This window comes from Cnephaeus nilssonii (assembly GCF_951640355.1).
Source record: "Cnephaeus nilssonii genome assembly, chromosome: 13".
Lineage (NCBI taxonomy): Eukaryota > Metazoa > Chordata > Mammalia > Chiroptera > Vespertilionidae > Cnephaeus > Cnephaeus nilssonii.
In genome coordinates, this window is record NC_137084.1 from 57,407,839 (window position 1) to 57,422,698 (window position 14,860).

The 14,860-nt window shown below is 45.7% G+C and overlaps 1 protein-coding gene across 1 annotated transcript; it reads left to right on the top strand.

Annotated features, from left to right (window-relative positions):
* Positions 1-557: 557 nt before the first annotated feature.
* On the top strand, positions 558-4,226 carry LOC307109974 (NUT family member 2G-like). The gene is made up of 4 exons (XM_079788974.1): positions 558-713; positions 2,193-2,476; positions 2,850-2,969; positions 3,464-4,226. Exons 1-4 carry the CDS (start codon positions 698-700, stop codon positions 4,139-4,141), a joined length of 1,098 nt encoding a protein of 365 aa, XP_079645100.1. The 5' UTR covers positions 558-697; the 3' UTR covers positions 4,142-4,226.
* Positions 4,227-14,860: the final 10,634 nt, after the last annotated feature.

A 14,860-nucleotide genomic window follows, 5' to 3' on the forward strand; every position in this document is an offset into this window, starting at 1 on the left:
TGAGAAAAAAAGAGTAGTGATTTCTGGTCTTAGCCGTGTAGGCTACGGGGCCTTCCCCTGATGGACTGGAGCAAAGGGGATCATTTGTAAGGCTGGGCCGGCTGCATTCTGCAGAGCTCCCAGCACAGGACTGCTCCCCAAAGAATGATGTGCACACAGCACCCCAACAGGCTGGATCTGCTGAGTCAACCTGAGTTTCACACACTGGGTTCCGTGTGGCCCCAAGTTCTTTAGGTTTGCATTTTGTTCAGAAAGTGTAGTCTGTGTTGAAGTAAGCCAAGAGCCAGCTGGGAAGCAGGTTGAGGGACCCAAACTAGGCTGATGGATCAAGAACTGAGATAAAGGGAACATTAAGTAAAGCTTTTGTGCCGTGAATCTAAAAAACCAACGTATAAATGGCCGAAAGAAGCACACACCAATTGTGTCATCGCTTAAAATCTGAAAGGAGATGCTGGTTCTTGCCTACCTGCCAGAGCCCTCCATGGAATGTCTTCCTCCCCCCGCCAACCCCACCCAGGCCACCTAACCCTTCGCCCCTCCCCCGATGCAGAATGTCTGGAATTCTACGTTCTGACATTTAAATTCAACCTGTTCCTTCACTGGATCCTGAGTGTCTGTTGGAGCAGATCACCTCTTGGACCTGGACTTGAATTCTCTCGTTCTCTCTCAGCCGTGGTCAGTGCCTCAGCCTTCAGGAATGGCTTCAGAAGGAGGTAAGCCTATAGGTTGGAGTGGGAGTTGGGGTTGATTAGTGACCATGATGTCCCTCAACATGTGGGATTAAAACGTGATACTTCCACTGGAGAAACATTGTTCGGACTGAAGTAGGGGAAGGAGAGAGCACTTGACCTCCAAGGACCTTTCACCAGGGGAGCCTGGGAGTCCATGGAAACCTGTGACTAGAGAAGAGGGCTCCTCAGAGGAGGGTCAGATGACTCAGGGGAAATGCCTGGGTGTGGAGGCAGCAGGCACACGGATTCTTTCCAGAGGGCAGACTAGAAAGAATACATGCTACTTCCACATGTATATAGAGAATAGTGGGCTATGTCATGGTGGTGGCACAGGGAGGGTCACAGGAAAGCCTAGGTCTGTGTCCTGTTCTTCAGGCACCTGGAGCTCTCCCACAATATCTAAGGGATTTCAATTTAAGATACCGGAGCTCCTGGGGCGAGGTAGTCCCAGCCAGAGAGTTGTCCAGCGCTGTCTGTGGCAAAGTTCACAATGAAATGTCCGCCCTGAGGGCTGGGCTGGAAGGTACTCCCGCTGCTGCAGCCCAGGTTCCTCCACTGCTTCCAGCCCAGAGCTCCCTTCTGAGCCCAGGGAGCTGCTTGTTGTCCTGGACTCCACAGGGGCAGGGCAGCCGGGTAACTCCCACCAACATAGGGCTCAGTTCCCTGAGTTGTCCTGGATTGCTCCCCCTCTGTGGCAAGTCAGTTCTTCAGACCTACTTCCTCTTGTTGTGTATCTTATGGCACATCTTCTGTCCTGTCTTTATTTTTATTTTTTAAAATATATTTTTATTGATTTCAGAGAAGAAGAAAGGGGGAGGGAGTGATAGAAATATCAATGATGAGAGAGAATCATTGATGGGCTGCTCCACATTGGGGATTGAGCCCACAACCCGGGTATGTGCCCTGACCGCGAGTCCAACCATGACCTCTTGGTTCCTAGGTTGATCCTCAACCACTGAGCACCACAGGTCAGGCTCCCCTGCCTTTTATCTTTGAGATGAGTGGTTTTCTCATAGTCCGCATCCCTGCTTCATAGACCGAGAACAAACATGGAACGTGGTTGTTTTTCTCTCGGAACATCTGTCAAGGCAGATTCCTTTTTAAAGGGGGCAAGGGGATTAGCACAGAAGCAGGAAGATGATCTGTATCATTAGTAAATGTTTTAGGACACCAGTCCTGACTAATTAGGAGCATATGATGTATACCTAAGAAGCGACTGAACAGGGTAGTGGTGGGCGGGGGGGGGGGGGGGGCTTGGAGAATCAGGGGCTCTGCACATCCTCACATTTGATTCTTTTGGATGCTTCCCTCAGACCTCTCGCCTCCCATGGTAACATGGCTTCAGAGGTTCTGACCCAGTCGCACCAATGTTACTGTCCCCCCAATACTGTCCTCACTATCACGTGCTCAGGGGGTGGAAGCTAGAGTCCCTCAAGCTCCCTCCTCTTTCCTCTGCCACAGTGTGCATTGTCAGGGAGGCTGTACCCAGGGACCAGAGTGTCCACAGCCCCCAGCAGCCCCAGGAGACCAAGGCACCCAAGGATATTCCCCCTGAGGCTGTGAAAGAGAACATGGATGACAAGGATGGGCTGGTGGGGCTGGCCCAACCAGCCATGGGGGAGCCAAGTGGAGAAAGGGAAGAGGACAGAATGGAGTCACAGCAGGAAGAGCATGTGTTCTACCTGGACCCAGATATGCTGAGATACATCGACAAGCTGTTCTTCCAGGAAGACTTGGTCAACAAGGTGGGTTGGCTCTGAGCTCTGAGGTCTACAAGATTCCAGAGTGTGGCACTCCAGCACCCAGACCTGGGTTCTGCCCAGTCAGATTGGATTAAGCTCTGTTCTTTGTTCCTGAGCTGGGTGCGTGCATGGGTGATGGGTGTGTGGGTGTGTCTCTGTGTGCATGTGTGTATGTTGTGTGTGTGGTGTGTGCTTTCAGTGTGTATATGTGGGTGTGCCCTTGTGTTTGTATGTATATATGTTCCTCTGTGTGTGTGTGTTTGGAGCTGATGACCATGAATAGTAAAACACTCACCTTGTGCAAGAGGAGAGGGTGGGTCTTTGCTTTTCTACTTTTCCTCCAGGTCCTGCTTACACCTTCTTCCTTCTGTTCCAGGTGGAGGAGGTCATTCAATCCCGATTCGTGGCACAATTACTTTCCTCGGATACACAGTTGGATCTCGTGGCTCTAGCTAAGGAGTTGTTGGAGCTGGAGGAAGGACTCGCTCTTATCTGGGTGAGCCAGGGAACTTTAAAAGATGGGAGGGGAGCTTCAGGTGAGCCATGGGAGGGATGGATAGATGCCAGTGAGTTAGAGGAGGAAGGGTCCCTATGTGAGTCATGGAAGGAGAGACTCCAGGTAAACCAGGACAAAGAGCAGCTCAGAAAAGGGGCGCACCTGACTCTGTCCACCCCAGTGCTGCCTGTAGGCATGACATACCCAGGAGCCAGCTCTGTGGTGGGTGAAGTGCAGGAGGACAAGGAGGAGAGAATTGTAGAGAGAAAAGGACGATGGGAAGGAGGGGATGGGGGTGGGGCAGAAAGGGAGAGAAGGACACAAAGCTGGGAATATGGCAGAAGGATACAGAGGAGAGCCACATGTCTGTTTGGGATTTGAATCACGGTGTCCCCCCTTTCACTCCTTCCCCAACACCATTGTCCCATCACCCACACTCCCCCTCCTCTCACACATGTGTGCAGAGTATGTCACTGTCCCCCTTTTCCTCCCAGCTGTTAGAGAAGCTGCACCTGGCTGAAGAGGAGGAGGAGGAGGAGGAGGAGGAGGAGCAGGCACCCCAGAGTGATGGTGCACTCCAATCTGACTCCAGTCCTTCTGAGCCTGTGGCCAGCCAAGGTGCCCAGAGAGATGACCACGGCCCCCAGCTGGAGGTCAATGCCAAAGCCTGCCCACCGGATGACTTCAAGGATGGTCAAAGGCCTGGTCATGCAGATGCCCAGCTGGCCAGGCCCCAAGCCTTTGCTGTCCCTTCAGAAAGTCAGGAGTGCCCACCCCTCGGGGCTCTAGCCCCCCCCTCTGCTCCCCAGGATCTCAAGCACACTGATTCTGACCTGGGACCCGGGGATGCCGCCATTCCCAGGCAGACCTCTCCTGTCAGGGGGGGCCGCAGGCCAGTGGACAAGTCCAGTGAGAAGGAGGAGAACCTCCCCGACCTGGTCTTGTCCTCTCCTAAGAGCCTGTCGCCCAGCGCGCTCTCTCTGAGTCCTGTCCCGGCCTCGGGCCTTGCCTGCCCTGGAGGTCGAGGGACCCGGAAAGCTGCCCAGTCCCAGCCTCCAAAGAGAAAGTGTGAGCAGTCTGTCGCAGGGAGGGGGAGGAAGAGGAAGAGGTACAGCAGCCAGCGTGGAGCAGTCGGGGGCCCCTCCCGCCCCCAGTCAGGCGGCCCACACTAAATGTGTGACCTGGCTGTGCCCCAGAGGAGCCCAGGGCTCCTTCTCATCCCAAAGATGATTCTGGCTGTTCTAGAGATGTGGGAGGGTGGGAGGCAGGGAGGGAGGGCGGGGCTGTTAGGGTGGGGGTGGGCTTGGGGGGGGTGGGGGTAGGAACAGCACCTTTGGGACATTGTATTTCAGTTATGAATAAAGATAGTAGTGTTTGAAAATGCACGGAGGCCATTGTCTTTGTCTCTGTACTCGAGTCTGCGCTGCTCCTCGGAGAGGGGACCCAAGAGGAAGGGAATGTGGGAGGTCAGGGCGCTATGGATTCACAGGTGAGCCTCAGTCCCTGCTTCCAGATTGAGATGGATCTCCTTCTGCCTGCTCCTGACAGCACACAGCTCTCTGATCCCCAGGGACCCCTCCCGTCATCACTTCTACTCCCAAGGCCAGACTGAACGAGGGGCCTCCCCGAAGCAGTCAGACAATGGGGCCCAGCGATTCTCAGCTCCTCCAGCGTTTCCTGTGTGGGTGGCCTGACCCTAGACCAAAAGGCTTGGCCCCAGGTGACAGGCTGTCTGCCTCTGTGCCTCCTTACAGGGAAGCATCCTTTAGTCTCAATGGGATGATCGAATGTGGAGGGAGGTGGAGGGGTGAGGCTCGAACAAGGGGGTGACAAGAGAGTAATGGTGACAAGCCCGTTAAAGGTGTGGACTCAGGAAATGACAGTGAGGCGGGGGGGGGGGGGGGGGCGGGTGAGGTAGGATGCCACATTCCTGTCTGGATTTCTGTGTGGGAGACTCTTGTCCAACTGAGGGAGGAGGATACATCTGGTGTGGCTCGGGGACTAGGCTCAGGGACAACGGGTCTTCAAGGCCACCACACAATACTGTTCCTCCTTTTACAACCATGGCTGGACTCATGTGTGAATAGATGCCAACATAGATTCCTATTCCCGTGGGGGGGGGGGGAAGTCCTAACAAACTGAGACACAGTTTCACAAGCACAGCAGGACCAGCAGGGGCGGTAGGGGAAGAGTTGCACATGGCTCCAGGTCTGGTGGGAGCTGCAGATCCAGGCTGAGGGAGGGGGGCTCAGTCGCCTTGCTGTGGGCACAAGTACAGACCCCACAGTCAAAGCAGAGGATCTGAACCCCAGATGTAAGAGCGAGGTGAGCAAACAATAAGGAGCAGGAGCTAAACCGAGGAGACACCCTGTCTCCAGAACTGCCTTGTCCCAGACCTGGCCCTCACCCGCTTCCTTCCCAGCCAATGCCTCTTCCCCGTATTTAAGTTCTGATTCCTTTCCTGGGCTCAGGTTGTGTCAGGACCACTGAGCCTCCCGGAGCATGGTCTCTACTCCACCCTCCCCGCATGCAAAGCTGTGCCCAGGGCAGTGGTCCAGCAGCATCAGCGATGGGATGAGGCTAACTCTGTCCAGTTCCAAAGGTGGCCTGGCTCTCATCCCGGACCCCAGTGCCAAACCCCTAGGAACATGCTGCCCTTGCCCCTCGGGGTGCTCCCAGACTCCCCTCTCTGCCAACAGGAAGAAATCAAGTCTGGACCAAGCTGTGAGAGGGACACGTCCCCTGTGAGAGGGACACGTTTCCAATCTTTGTCTCCTCCAGCATCAGCACAAGCCTCTCTGCTCCCCCAGCCCTGCCAAGCATAGTACCCACGTGGGATCGCTGGGTGTGCTGAAGTGGTGAACTGGGTCCTTGCTCCTTCAGATCCTTCCCCGCGGTCAGGTACCAAGCCTTCCAGTCCAAAGATTTCCTTTCCACAATTGCTCTAGGATTTATCTGGATTAATGTCTGTCTGCCCAAAGACTAGAGGATTCATCACAGCAAGGATTTTGTTTTTTAATTTTTTTTAAGATTATATATTTAGGATCTATAATAGTGACAAGCATATAGGGACTACCTGTTAAAAATGTGTTGAATGAAGGAATGAATATATAATATGCAGTGTCGCATTATCCCAGACTGGCAAGAAAATGAAAATTTCTGATATCAAGTACTGGCAAAGTTGTGCAGTAAATATTGTTCTTAAATGGCACTGGTGAAAAGTATAATATGGAATGCTCATCTGGGGAAACATTATATGGTAAAAGTGAGCCCTATGTTCAGGCCCTATGAACTAGTGGTATATATCTGCAAGTTGTGTATCTTTGTGTTAGGCAGAATGATTCTCCCCCTACCCCCCGACAAAAGATGTCCCCACCCTGATTCCCAGAACCTGTGAACATGTTACCTTAAATGGGGAAAGGGACTCTGCAAATGGGATTATGATGCAAGACCTTGAGATGGAGAAGTTATCCTGAATTATCTTGGTGGGCTCAGTCCAACCCCAGGTGCAGAGGATCGGAGAGACGGCAGCATGAGGAAGAGTTGGTCTGCCATTGCTGGCTTCCCAGTTCAAGGTGGGAGTCACAGGCCAGGGGAAGTGACTGGACTCTAAGCTGGGAACAACCATCAGCTTACAATCAGGAAAGACTTCAGTCTTAAAACCGCAAGGAACTGAATACTGCCAGTGCCCCAAATGAGCAGGAGGTGGATTCACCCAGAGCCTCAGAAAGAAACACGACCTACCAATACCTTGATTTTAGTTCAGTAAGAGCCATACCAGACTTCTGGCCCCCAAACCTCTAAGATAATAAATCTGTGTTCTTTTAAGCCACTAAGTTTGTGGTAAATTGTGATGGCAGAAAAAGAAAACGAATACAACCATAGAGGAAGACTTGCATGTGTCCTATAAAAATACAGCAGAATTTTTGTATTAGCAATGTCCAGTGTAGATCAATCTGAAACAATGAGATGGTAATCAAAGTCACTGATGTATAATGTATGCTGCTTATGAGATGCAACATCATAGAAAATATGAATAAAGTACACACAACAAAAGAATTTCAGGAAAATAATTTTATTTTAAAAAGGAAATCACGCCTTGGCCAGTGTGGCTGAGTTGAATGTTGACCCATACATCAGAAGGCCTCAGGTCCGATTCCTGGTGAGGGCACATGCCCAGGTTGCAGGCTCGATCCCCAGTAAGGAGTATGCAGGAGGCAACCAATGGATGTTTCTTTCTCTCTCCCTCCCTCTCTCTCTCTAAAAATCAGTCAAACATATTAAAAAATAAAAAGGAAATTACAAAAAACATGATGAATTCTATTTTGTATAACATTTAAAAACCTGCCAAATGAGCAAAATTACTGTATTAAAATATTAAAAAATAAAAACCAAAAATAGCAAAATGGTAATAAAGCACACGGAATTCAATGCTCACAGTTGGGAAGGTAAAAGAAGATGTAAGCAGCAAAGTCCACACAGGTGACTTCAAAACCAGTCATGAAAACGGAGCTCTTAAATTACTAGGCGGCTGGAGACTCAGGTGTTTATTGTGTGGTTCTACATACATTACAAACATTTCATTATATTCTTCTGTTTCTATTTAATACTTAAATTAGCATAACAAACAATGTTAAAAGCAATGCACACACATTTCAACTATTTTTGTATCAAATTTTATAAAAATTGCATAATTATAATCTTGGTATATAATCAGTCTTACAATGCTTAAAACATGGATACTCAGAACAGTTCCCCTAGCCTAGGTGTACATTACGTTGTGTTTCTGGAGTAACCTAATGCTCTCACCTGGCTTCCATCGCCTGATTCTACCTTACATGGACCCAGCCCCATTAACAACTTGGGGAGGTGTCCCTAAACACTACTAGGAGAACCTGTGGCCCTGAAAACAATCTGAGATGAAGCAAGAGCCTCATATACCTGTGGGGGGAAAATATTGCAAATGTATTTAGTACAGTTGTGCAGTATTGATTTTAGTTCAGTAAAAGAGCCACAAAGTAGATTAAACCTACAAAAATAATAACAAATTAAACCTAAAAAAATAATTGTAGGCTTCCTCACATTAAGCCTACCCCTGTCCCAGCCCAGGGGAATAGAAGGTAATAGGCAGGTTTTCCAGCCTGTTCAGGATGCCACAGTCACTGCAGAGAAACCCAATCCCCGGATCTCTACCAAAGGGTCATTCCATATGGATCAAGGTATATGTCTCACTCACATTCTGGAGAGATTATTAGTCTGGAATCAGACAAAGTATCTAAAATACAATTGCAGTATCACAGCCTCCCTAACAAGCAAAATATGACCATCAAGGATATGACAGCTAAAGCTAAGTCTGATGCTTTCCATTGTGGCCACAGCAACATCACAGTTGCTAGCAGCTCTGTGAGCAGCTCTGTGAGAATCAGCCATGAATTTCCCAGGATCACACTTGATTTCAGCAGCAGAACAAGGACATTGTCACTGGAAATAACTTGCTTCATGGTAATGTCATCACTAAGTACCCAACGTTGGCTCTTTCCTCTCAGATGCTCCTATTTTCTCCTTTCACTCACTATTATCATTTCTGTGTCTGATTATGTAAAAAGGTCTTCTTTGCATGTTTGAATACACTCACGCTGTGCTGTAAACACCTCCAGCTGTGTAAGTGTGAACACATGAGAAAATGTGTCGTGTGTTTACCCACTGCTCTGTGACTCCATGAGCATAAAGAGGAGACATCCTTTTGGTATATATATTGCCCCCCGCCCCCCTTTTACTTTTCACTTTTCTCAAATAGTAGATCTCTTACATTCAGCATAGAATTGAGTTTTGTGTTTTAATTGGACAATATCCTTTTGCTTTTCATAAGAGAATTAAGTGCATTGACTTCGATTAATGTGAATTCTGTTGACTTTTATTTGGGGGTCTGGTATTTTACACTGTGTGTTACATGCATATATGTGTCTTGCACTATCTTATTTGCATTTGTTGCTTCTGTTTTACTGTTGAAATATTTAGGCAGGTTGGCTCTTTGTTCTGATGGCTGTCTGATATACTTCCCTACACTCGTCACTTCCTTTAGACCAGGGGTCCTCAAACTTTTTAAAAAGGGGGCCAGTTCACTGTCCCTCAGACCGTTGGAGGGCCAGACTATAGTTTAAAAAAAAACTATGAGCAAATTCCTATGCACACTGCACATATCTTATTTTGAAGTAAAAAAAAAAAAAACAAAAAGGCAAAAACACCCGCATGTGGCCCGCGGGCTGTAGTTTGAGGACGCCTGCACAGCAGTTAACTGTCTCCAGACAATGTTCCTTGGACTCTCTTTCTTCCCCTCCCATGTTCTCCTTCATCCTCCAGTTTGATATAATACCAACATGAAGTGTCTCCCTTGGCAGCAGTAAATATGCCTGCGCTTGCACAAACAACTCTTTGATTCCCAGGCATTAGAGATGGACCAGTCAGAAACCTTATTCTACAGAATGCCTTCTCTTCCTCCTTTTCTCCCACTTTTCATCCTTCTATCATTTCATTGTCAGACCACCTGACATTGCACTCCTTTCCTTCAGCTGGATCCTGCACTTGTTGTCTTCTGTGATTTGAAGTTAAATATATTCCAGGCTCCCCATCTCCACACTGAAGGAAGTTGTTTTGCTTTGTTTTTTAATACAGGAGAAAACAATAAAAAAATATATATGCCCATGGACTAGGGGGGCACGAGAGAGAGCCAATGAGGGAATGAGTTTGAATGTGTTCGTTCTGGACTGGGAGGGATAGCACCAAGTATTGGCTCTAACACAGCAGGAAGGATGGTGGAGTATCAACAGGTGAAGTTAATAGCTTTTTACAGGAGGAGGGACGTGCTGCCCCCAATAAAAAGCTGAGCAGACTCAAGCACTGGTGATATTTCAAATCCAAGTGTCGACCCAGCGGTAGGAGTTTGAGGGAGCTTTTTTAGCACTATTTTCCCGAGAAAATATTAGGTACGTTTTGCTGAGCAACTGTCTGTCGTGGGACAGGTCTGAGAAGGAGAATGATTGGATTAGTATCAAGCGTTAGAAGATTTAACTTATTGAGCCAAGGCTTCTATTATTTATTTCACATTCAGGGCTTCTGGTCTTTCTGGAACTTGAAGGTAAGGAAATTACCTGTGCTTGAATTTACTGAGATCTGCCTCCCCGACCCCCCACCCTCCCGCATGTTTAATCTGGACATCTCTTTTCTTGGTCCTTGTCCAACTTTATAACTGACTTTCTGAAGTTACTCCTCAGGAAAGGGCTTTGTTCTGGAAGTGGTTAAATCGGTGAGTTCATGGGGCTGCAGACCACCACGCCGTCTGCTTTTGCCATCCTCTTTCCTAAGGAGCTGGGAGCCTAAAAGCCCTCTGGCCTCAGCTGCTCTCTCCAGGCCGGCCAAGCAGGACTCCCTGAATTGGGGGGAAGGGTGTCTGTTAGCAATTGGATTTCTAAGTTTCACAGCTCTCAGAGCCTTTGGGAACCCCGTGTCCTTTCCTTGTGTCCTCTGGGACAGGTGGTGATTCCTGTGAGTCTTTGTGGTTTAGCTCTACTTGCTCAGTGTGGGGCTCACAGGGCAGGGCGGGGGGGGGGGGGGCTCACAGGGGTGTGGGGCTCACGGGCTACCACATCACTCTGTGTTCTCATAGGTGCTGCCTTGTTATCCTACTTGCTCTGTCGGGTTTTGTGGCAGATTTGGAGACATTAAAACTTTGCTGCTGCTACTAACACATTGCATAGAATCCCTATGTTATGTTTAATGTACGTATGGTTTGAACCTGTCCTTTTAATCAAAGTTATTTGACAAAAATATGGAAGACAGCCTCCTTATATTTCTACCTTTGCAAAAATACCCGATTTTTAATTGAGATTATATGAGAACAACATAAATGACCCAAAAAACAAACCCATCACCCATTCATTATGAACTGAAATACTACGCAGGTGTTAAGAATGAGGGAATTAATAAAATTAACATGGAAATAACTACACTAAATTAAGTAATTTATACTTTTTGAATAACATCATTTCGTTCAACTTAGTTTTTTGATAATGTATGTGTGTGTGTGTGTGTGTGTGTGTGTGCGCGTGTGCGCGCGCGTGCTTTTATTATGTGTGTGAACTCACGGAACCACCAACACAATCAGGATTCAGAATATTACCATATAAGGATCCTTTGTCTTATCCTTTGTAGCCACAGCCAACTCTCTCATTCTTTCTGTGTTTAGCCTCTGGAAACTACTGCTCTGATAAGTATCTATATGATTTTGGCATTTCAGGAATTTTTTAATAAATAGGATTGTGCGGTATGAAACCTTTGGAGATTGACTTTTAAAACCCAGCATAGTTCCCTTAGGAATCCATCCAAGTTTTGCCTGTATTTATACTTTGTTCCTTTTTATTGCTGAGTAGAGTTTCATGGTTTGGTTTGTTTGATCTTTCACCCACTGAAGGACATTTGAGTGGTTTCCAAGTTAGGGATATTATGAATACAAACTATACACACTCATATATATGTGTTTGTGTGAACATGAACCCATTTTATATCTCTAGGATAAATGCCCAAGAGTTCAATTGCTGAGCTGTGTGTTTAGCAAATACTTAGTTTTGTAAGGAACTTCCACATTCTCTTCCTTGCCAGCATCTGGTTTTGTCACTGTTTTTTGTTTTAGCTATTCTGATAGATGTATAGTTATATCTCATTGTGGTTTCAATGTGCATTTCCCTATTTGCTAATGATATTGAATATATTTTCCTGTGCTTGTTATTATGAATATCTGTTAGCATTCTCAGTAAAATGCCTATTTATTCAAGTCTTTGGCCTATTTTCTAATTAGATAGCTTGTTACTTTTCACTGTTAATTCTCTCCGTATTTTACCTGTAAGTTCTTTGTAAGGTACCTGGTATGCAAATTACTCCCTCCCCCCTCCCTCCCCCCCAGGTCTGAAAGTTGTCTTTTCATCCTTTATGGGTCTTTCTTGGGGCAAATTCTTTTACTTTGATGAAATCTAATTTTACAAATGTTTTTATCTTTGTGAAAAATTACTACCTCAACCCAGGTCCAAGGATAGCTCTATGTTTTTTTTATAAAAGTTTTATAGTTTTACAGTCTCTGATCCATTTGAATTTTTGTTTTAGCTGTGAATTTAGTCAAAGCTCATTTTCCTGCCTATGGATCTAATTGTCCCAGCTGGCTATCCTGTCTCCTTCAATTGCTTATGCATCCTTTTAAAAATAAGGTATATTGTGTGTATTCTTTACTTTTTAACAACAACAACAAAAACCCAAACCCTTAATATTCACCAATTATGGAATGTTAACATTTTTTTAGAGGGGATAATTCTAAAATTAGAATAAAATACCTTCACATGTCAAATTGGTTAATATGCATGGCACTATTTCCTTTAAACATATTAAAATGAAAACAACTCAAACCACTAAAATTACCCAACCATAAGTAATAAAAATATGTTAAGTCAAATTGCTTAATTCTATGCATTTGAATGTGTTCAGAAAAGTCTATTTTAACCATAAGTAAGCAATATGTTTGTTTGTTTGTGAGGCTGGAGTTGACAAACTACTGCCATCTTGTGCAAATACTGTCCATTTCAGGTTATTATGAAAAGAAATGAGGGTGTGTCATTCTTGCAAAAGCCGTTTTCTGCTTCCTCAACTCCTCAAATGTGATGCAAATTTAGAGAGCCCCGTTTTCCCTTTCTTAAAACACAGTTGTAGATATTTGTATCAGTGTACTATTGTGTTTGTGGTAATATATTTAAATATATTTTTGGTAATATATTTGAGTAGTTTAATTTGTTAAATAATTTGTGTCAGATAATTTTTGATTAAAACTACAAACCAAGCAGGGAAGCAGGGTGTTTTGTGTGTGTTTTTTTTCTTTGAAAAATTAAAGTGGATTCTAACAGTTATGTAAAAGCTTTTGGCAGCTATGAAGCTGAGGAGGTCCCGGCCTCCTGGAGGACTTTGGGTCTCACTGTTCTCCTAGCCCTTGTACCCTTCCCATAAGCCCCTTGTAGGGACACACAAAATTCCTCCCACCTTCTAACCTTTTCTGACTGGGCTAATGATCAAATTAAAATGAGGTCTATTAACGTAAGAAAGTGACCAAAGCTAATTGATATGTGTAGTTGAGAGTGCCATGAGAATAGGCCAAGGACACATTGGGCAGTGGAGGCTTGTATTCCACCTGGAACCAAGGAGAAGGGGGTTTGTGGTTTGGGACTTAAAAGGGCAGAAAGGCAAGTCATAGGGAGGAAGAAAAGCAAGTGTTTGGTAAATGTCTTCTGGGCTATTGTAACACTAGGGCACAGAGAGGAATTGAATCAAAAGGGCCTTGCTAGGTTTTTTCCTGGCTATCTATCACACACTAGCTCATTTCAAATGGTAGCTATCTGTGATGATATCTCCCTCCTGGAGCAGTAAAGGGGAAGGTCAAAGGGTTTTCCTGAGTCTTTTTTTTTTATATATAAATATGTTATTTATTTCAGAGAGGAAGAGAGGAGAGAAAGAAACATCAACGATGAGAGAGAATCATTGATCTTGAGCTGCTGCCTCCCTCCTGCCCCACACTGGGGACTGAGCCTGCAACCCAGGCATGTGCCCTTGACCAGAATCGAACCCGGGACTCTTCAGTCCGCAGGCCGACACTCTCCCCACTGAGCCAAACTGGCTAGGGCCTGAGTCTTTCTTTTCTTAAAAATAACCAGCTTAAAAGAATCAATATCCCAAAGAGGCATATTTAGGGGTAGCAAACTCTGCTCTTCCTCCCCTGCCCCTTGATAAAATGGTTTTATCCCAGGAGGAGGGGGGAGGGCGGGGAAGTTATATAAAAATATAAGTGTTGCCCAGCCAGCGTGGCTCAGTGGTTGAGCATTGACGTATGAACCTGGAGGTCACAGTTCAATTCCTGGTTGGGGCACATGCCCAGCAGGAGGTAGCTGATTGATGATTCTCTCTCATCATTGATGTTTCTATGTCTCTATCCCTCTCCCTTTGTCTCTGAAATCAATAAAAAAATATATTTTAAAAAACAACTAAAAGTGTTAAAAAGATTCCAGTTAATCCTGAACACATTTTGACAGATGTGTACTCAAGATATCGATGTATTTTAAGAACTTGAGTCCCATTGGAGTTTGTGTGTTTTCTAGACCAGAATCTCTGCAAATGGAAGTACATTTAGGTCACCTGGGTACTTCGCCAAACTACAGATCCTTAATGAGGGAGGCCTGAGGGTGCCCCCAGGTAATGCTGATGCTGCTGACCTTTGACCAAACTTTGAGTAACAAGGTTATAGGCTAGTGGTTTGCAGCTCTAGCTAAATATTCACCTATGGATCTCTTAATTATGCCAGTCCCTGGAATCAAAACAATTAAGTTAGAATCCTTGGGATTAGGCTCCAGTCACTGGCATGTTTAAAGTGCAGTCATTATGTTCTAAAACAGAGAGATCCAATGTGTAGGGAGAAGCTGGCAACTCTTAAATTAAAAACGACAAGGATTAGTTCTGTCTCTGTCCTACTCTTGAAAAAAATGAACTTCAAATTTGGGACAGAGGTAGAAACCAAACCAAAATAATCCTGAAAAACACCCAACACCAGAGGACATTGGTAAACATTTGCATATAACATGACCCGTATTCCATGAGGTCAGTTTCCTCAGAATATTAGGAGTAAAGTCTAACAGTGCTCACTTTGGCAGCACATATACTAAAATTGGAATGATAGAGAAGATTAGCATGGCCCCTAAGCAAGGATGACATGCAAATTCGTGAAGTATTCCATATTTAAAAGAAAAAAAAAAAAGTCAAGTCTAACAAATAAGTCTAAAGCTATCCTGTTAACTGGTTCAAAGTCCTTG

What these genes read in the sequence shown, in the direction of transcription:
- LOC307109974 (XM_079788974.1), top strand. An exon ending in AGGAAGACTTGGTCAACAAG is followed by an intron (nt 2,477 to 2,849) that starts GTGGGTTGGCTC and finishes CTTCTGTTCCAG; the next exon opens with GTGGAGGAGGTCATTCAATC. An exon ending in AAGGACTCGCTCTTATCTGG is followed by an intron (nt 2,970 to 3,463) that starts GTGAGCCAGGGA and finishes TTTTCCTCCCAG; the next exon opens with CTGTTAGAGAAGCTGCACCT.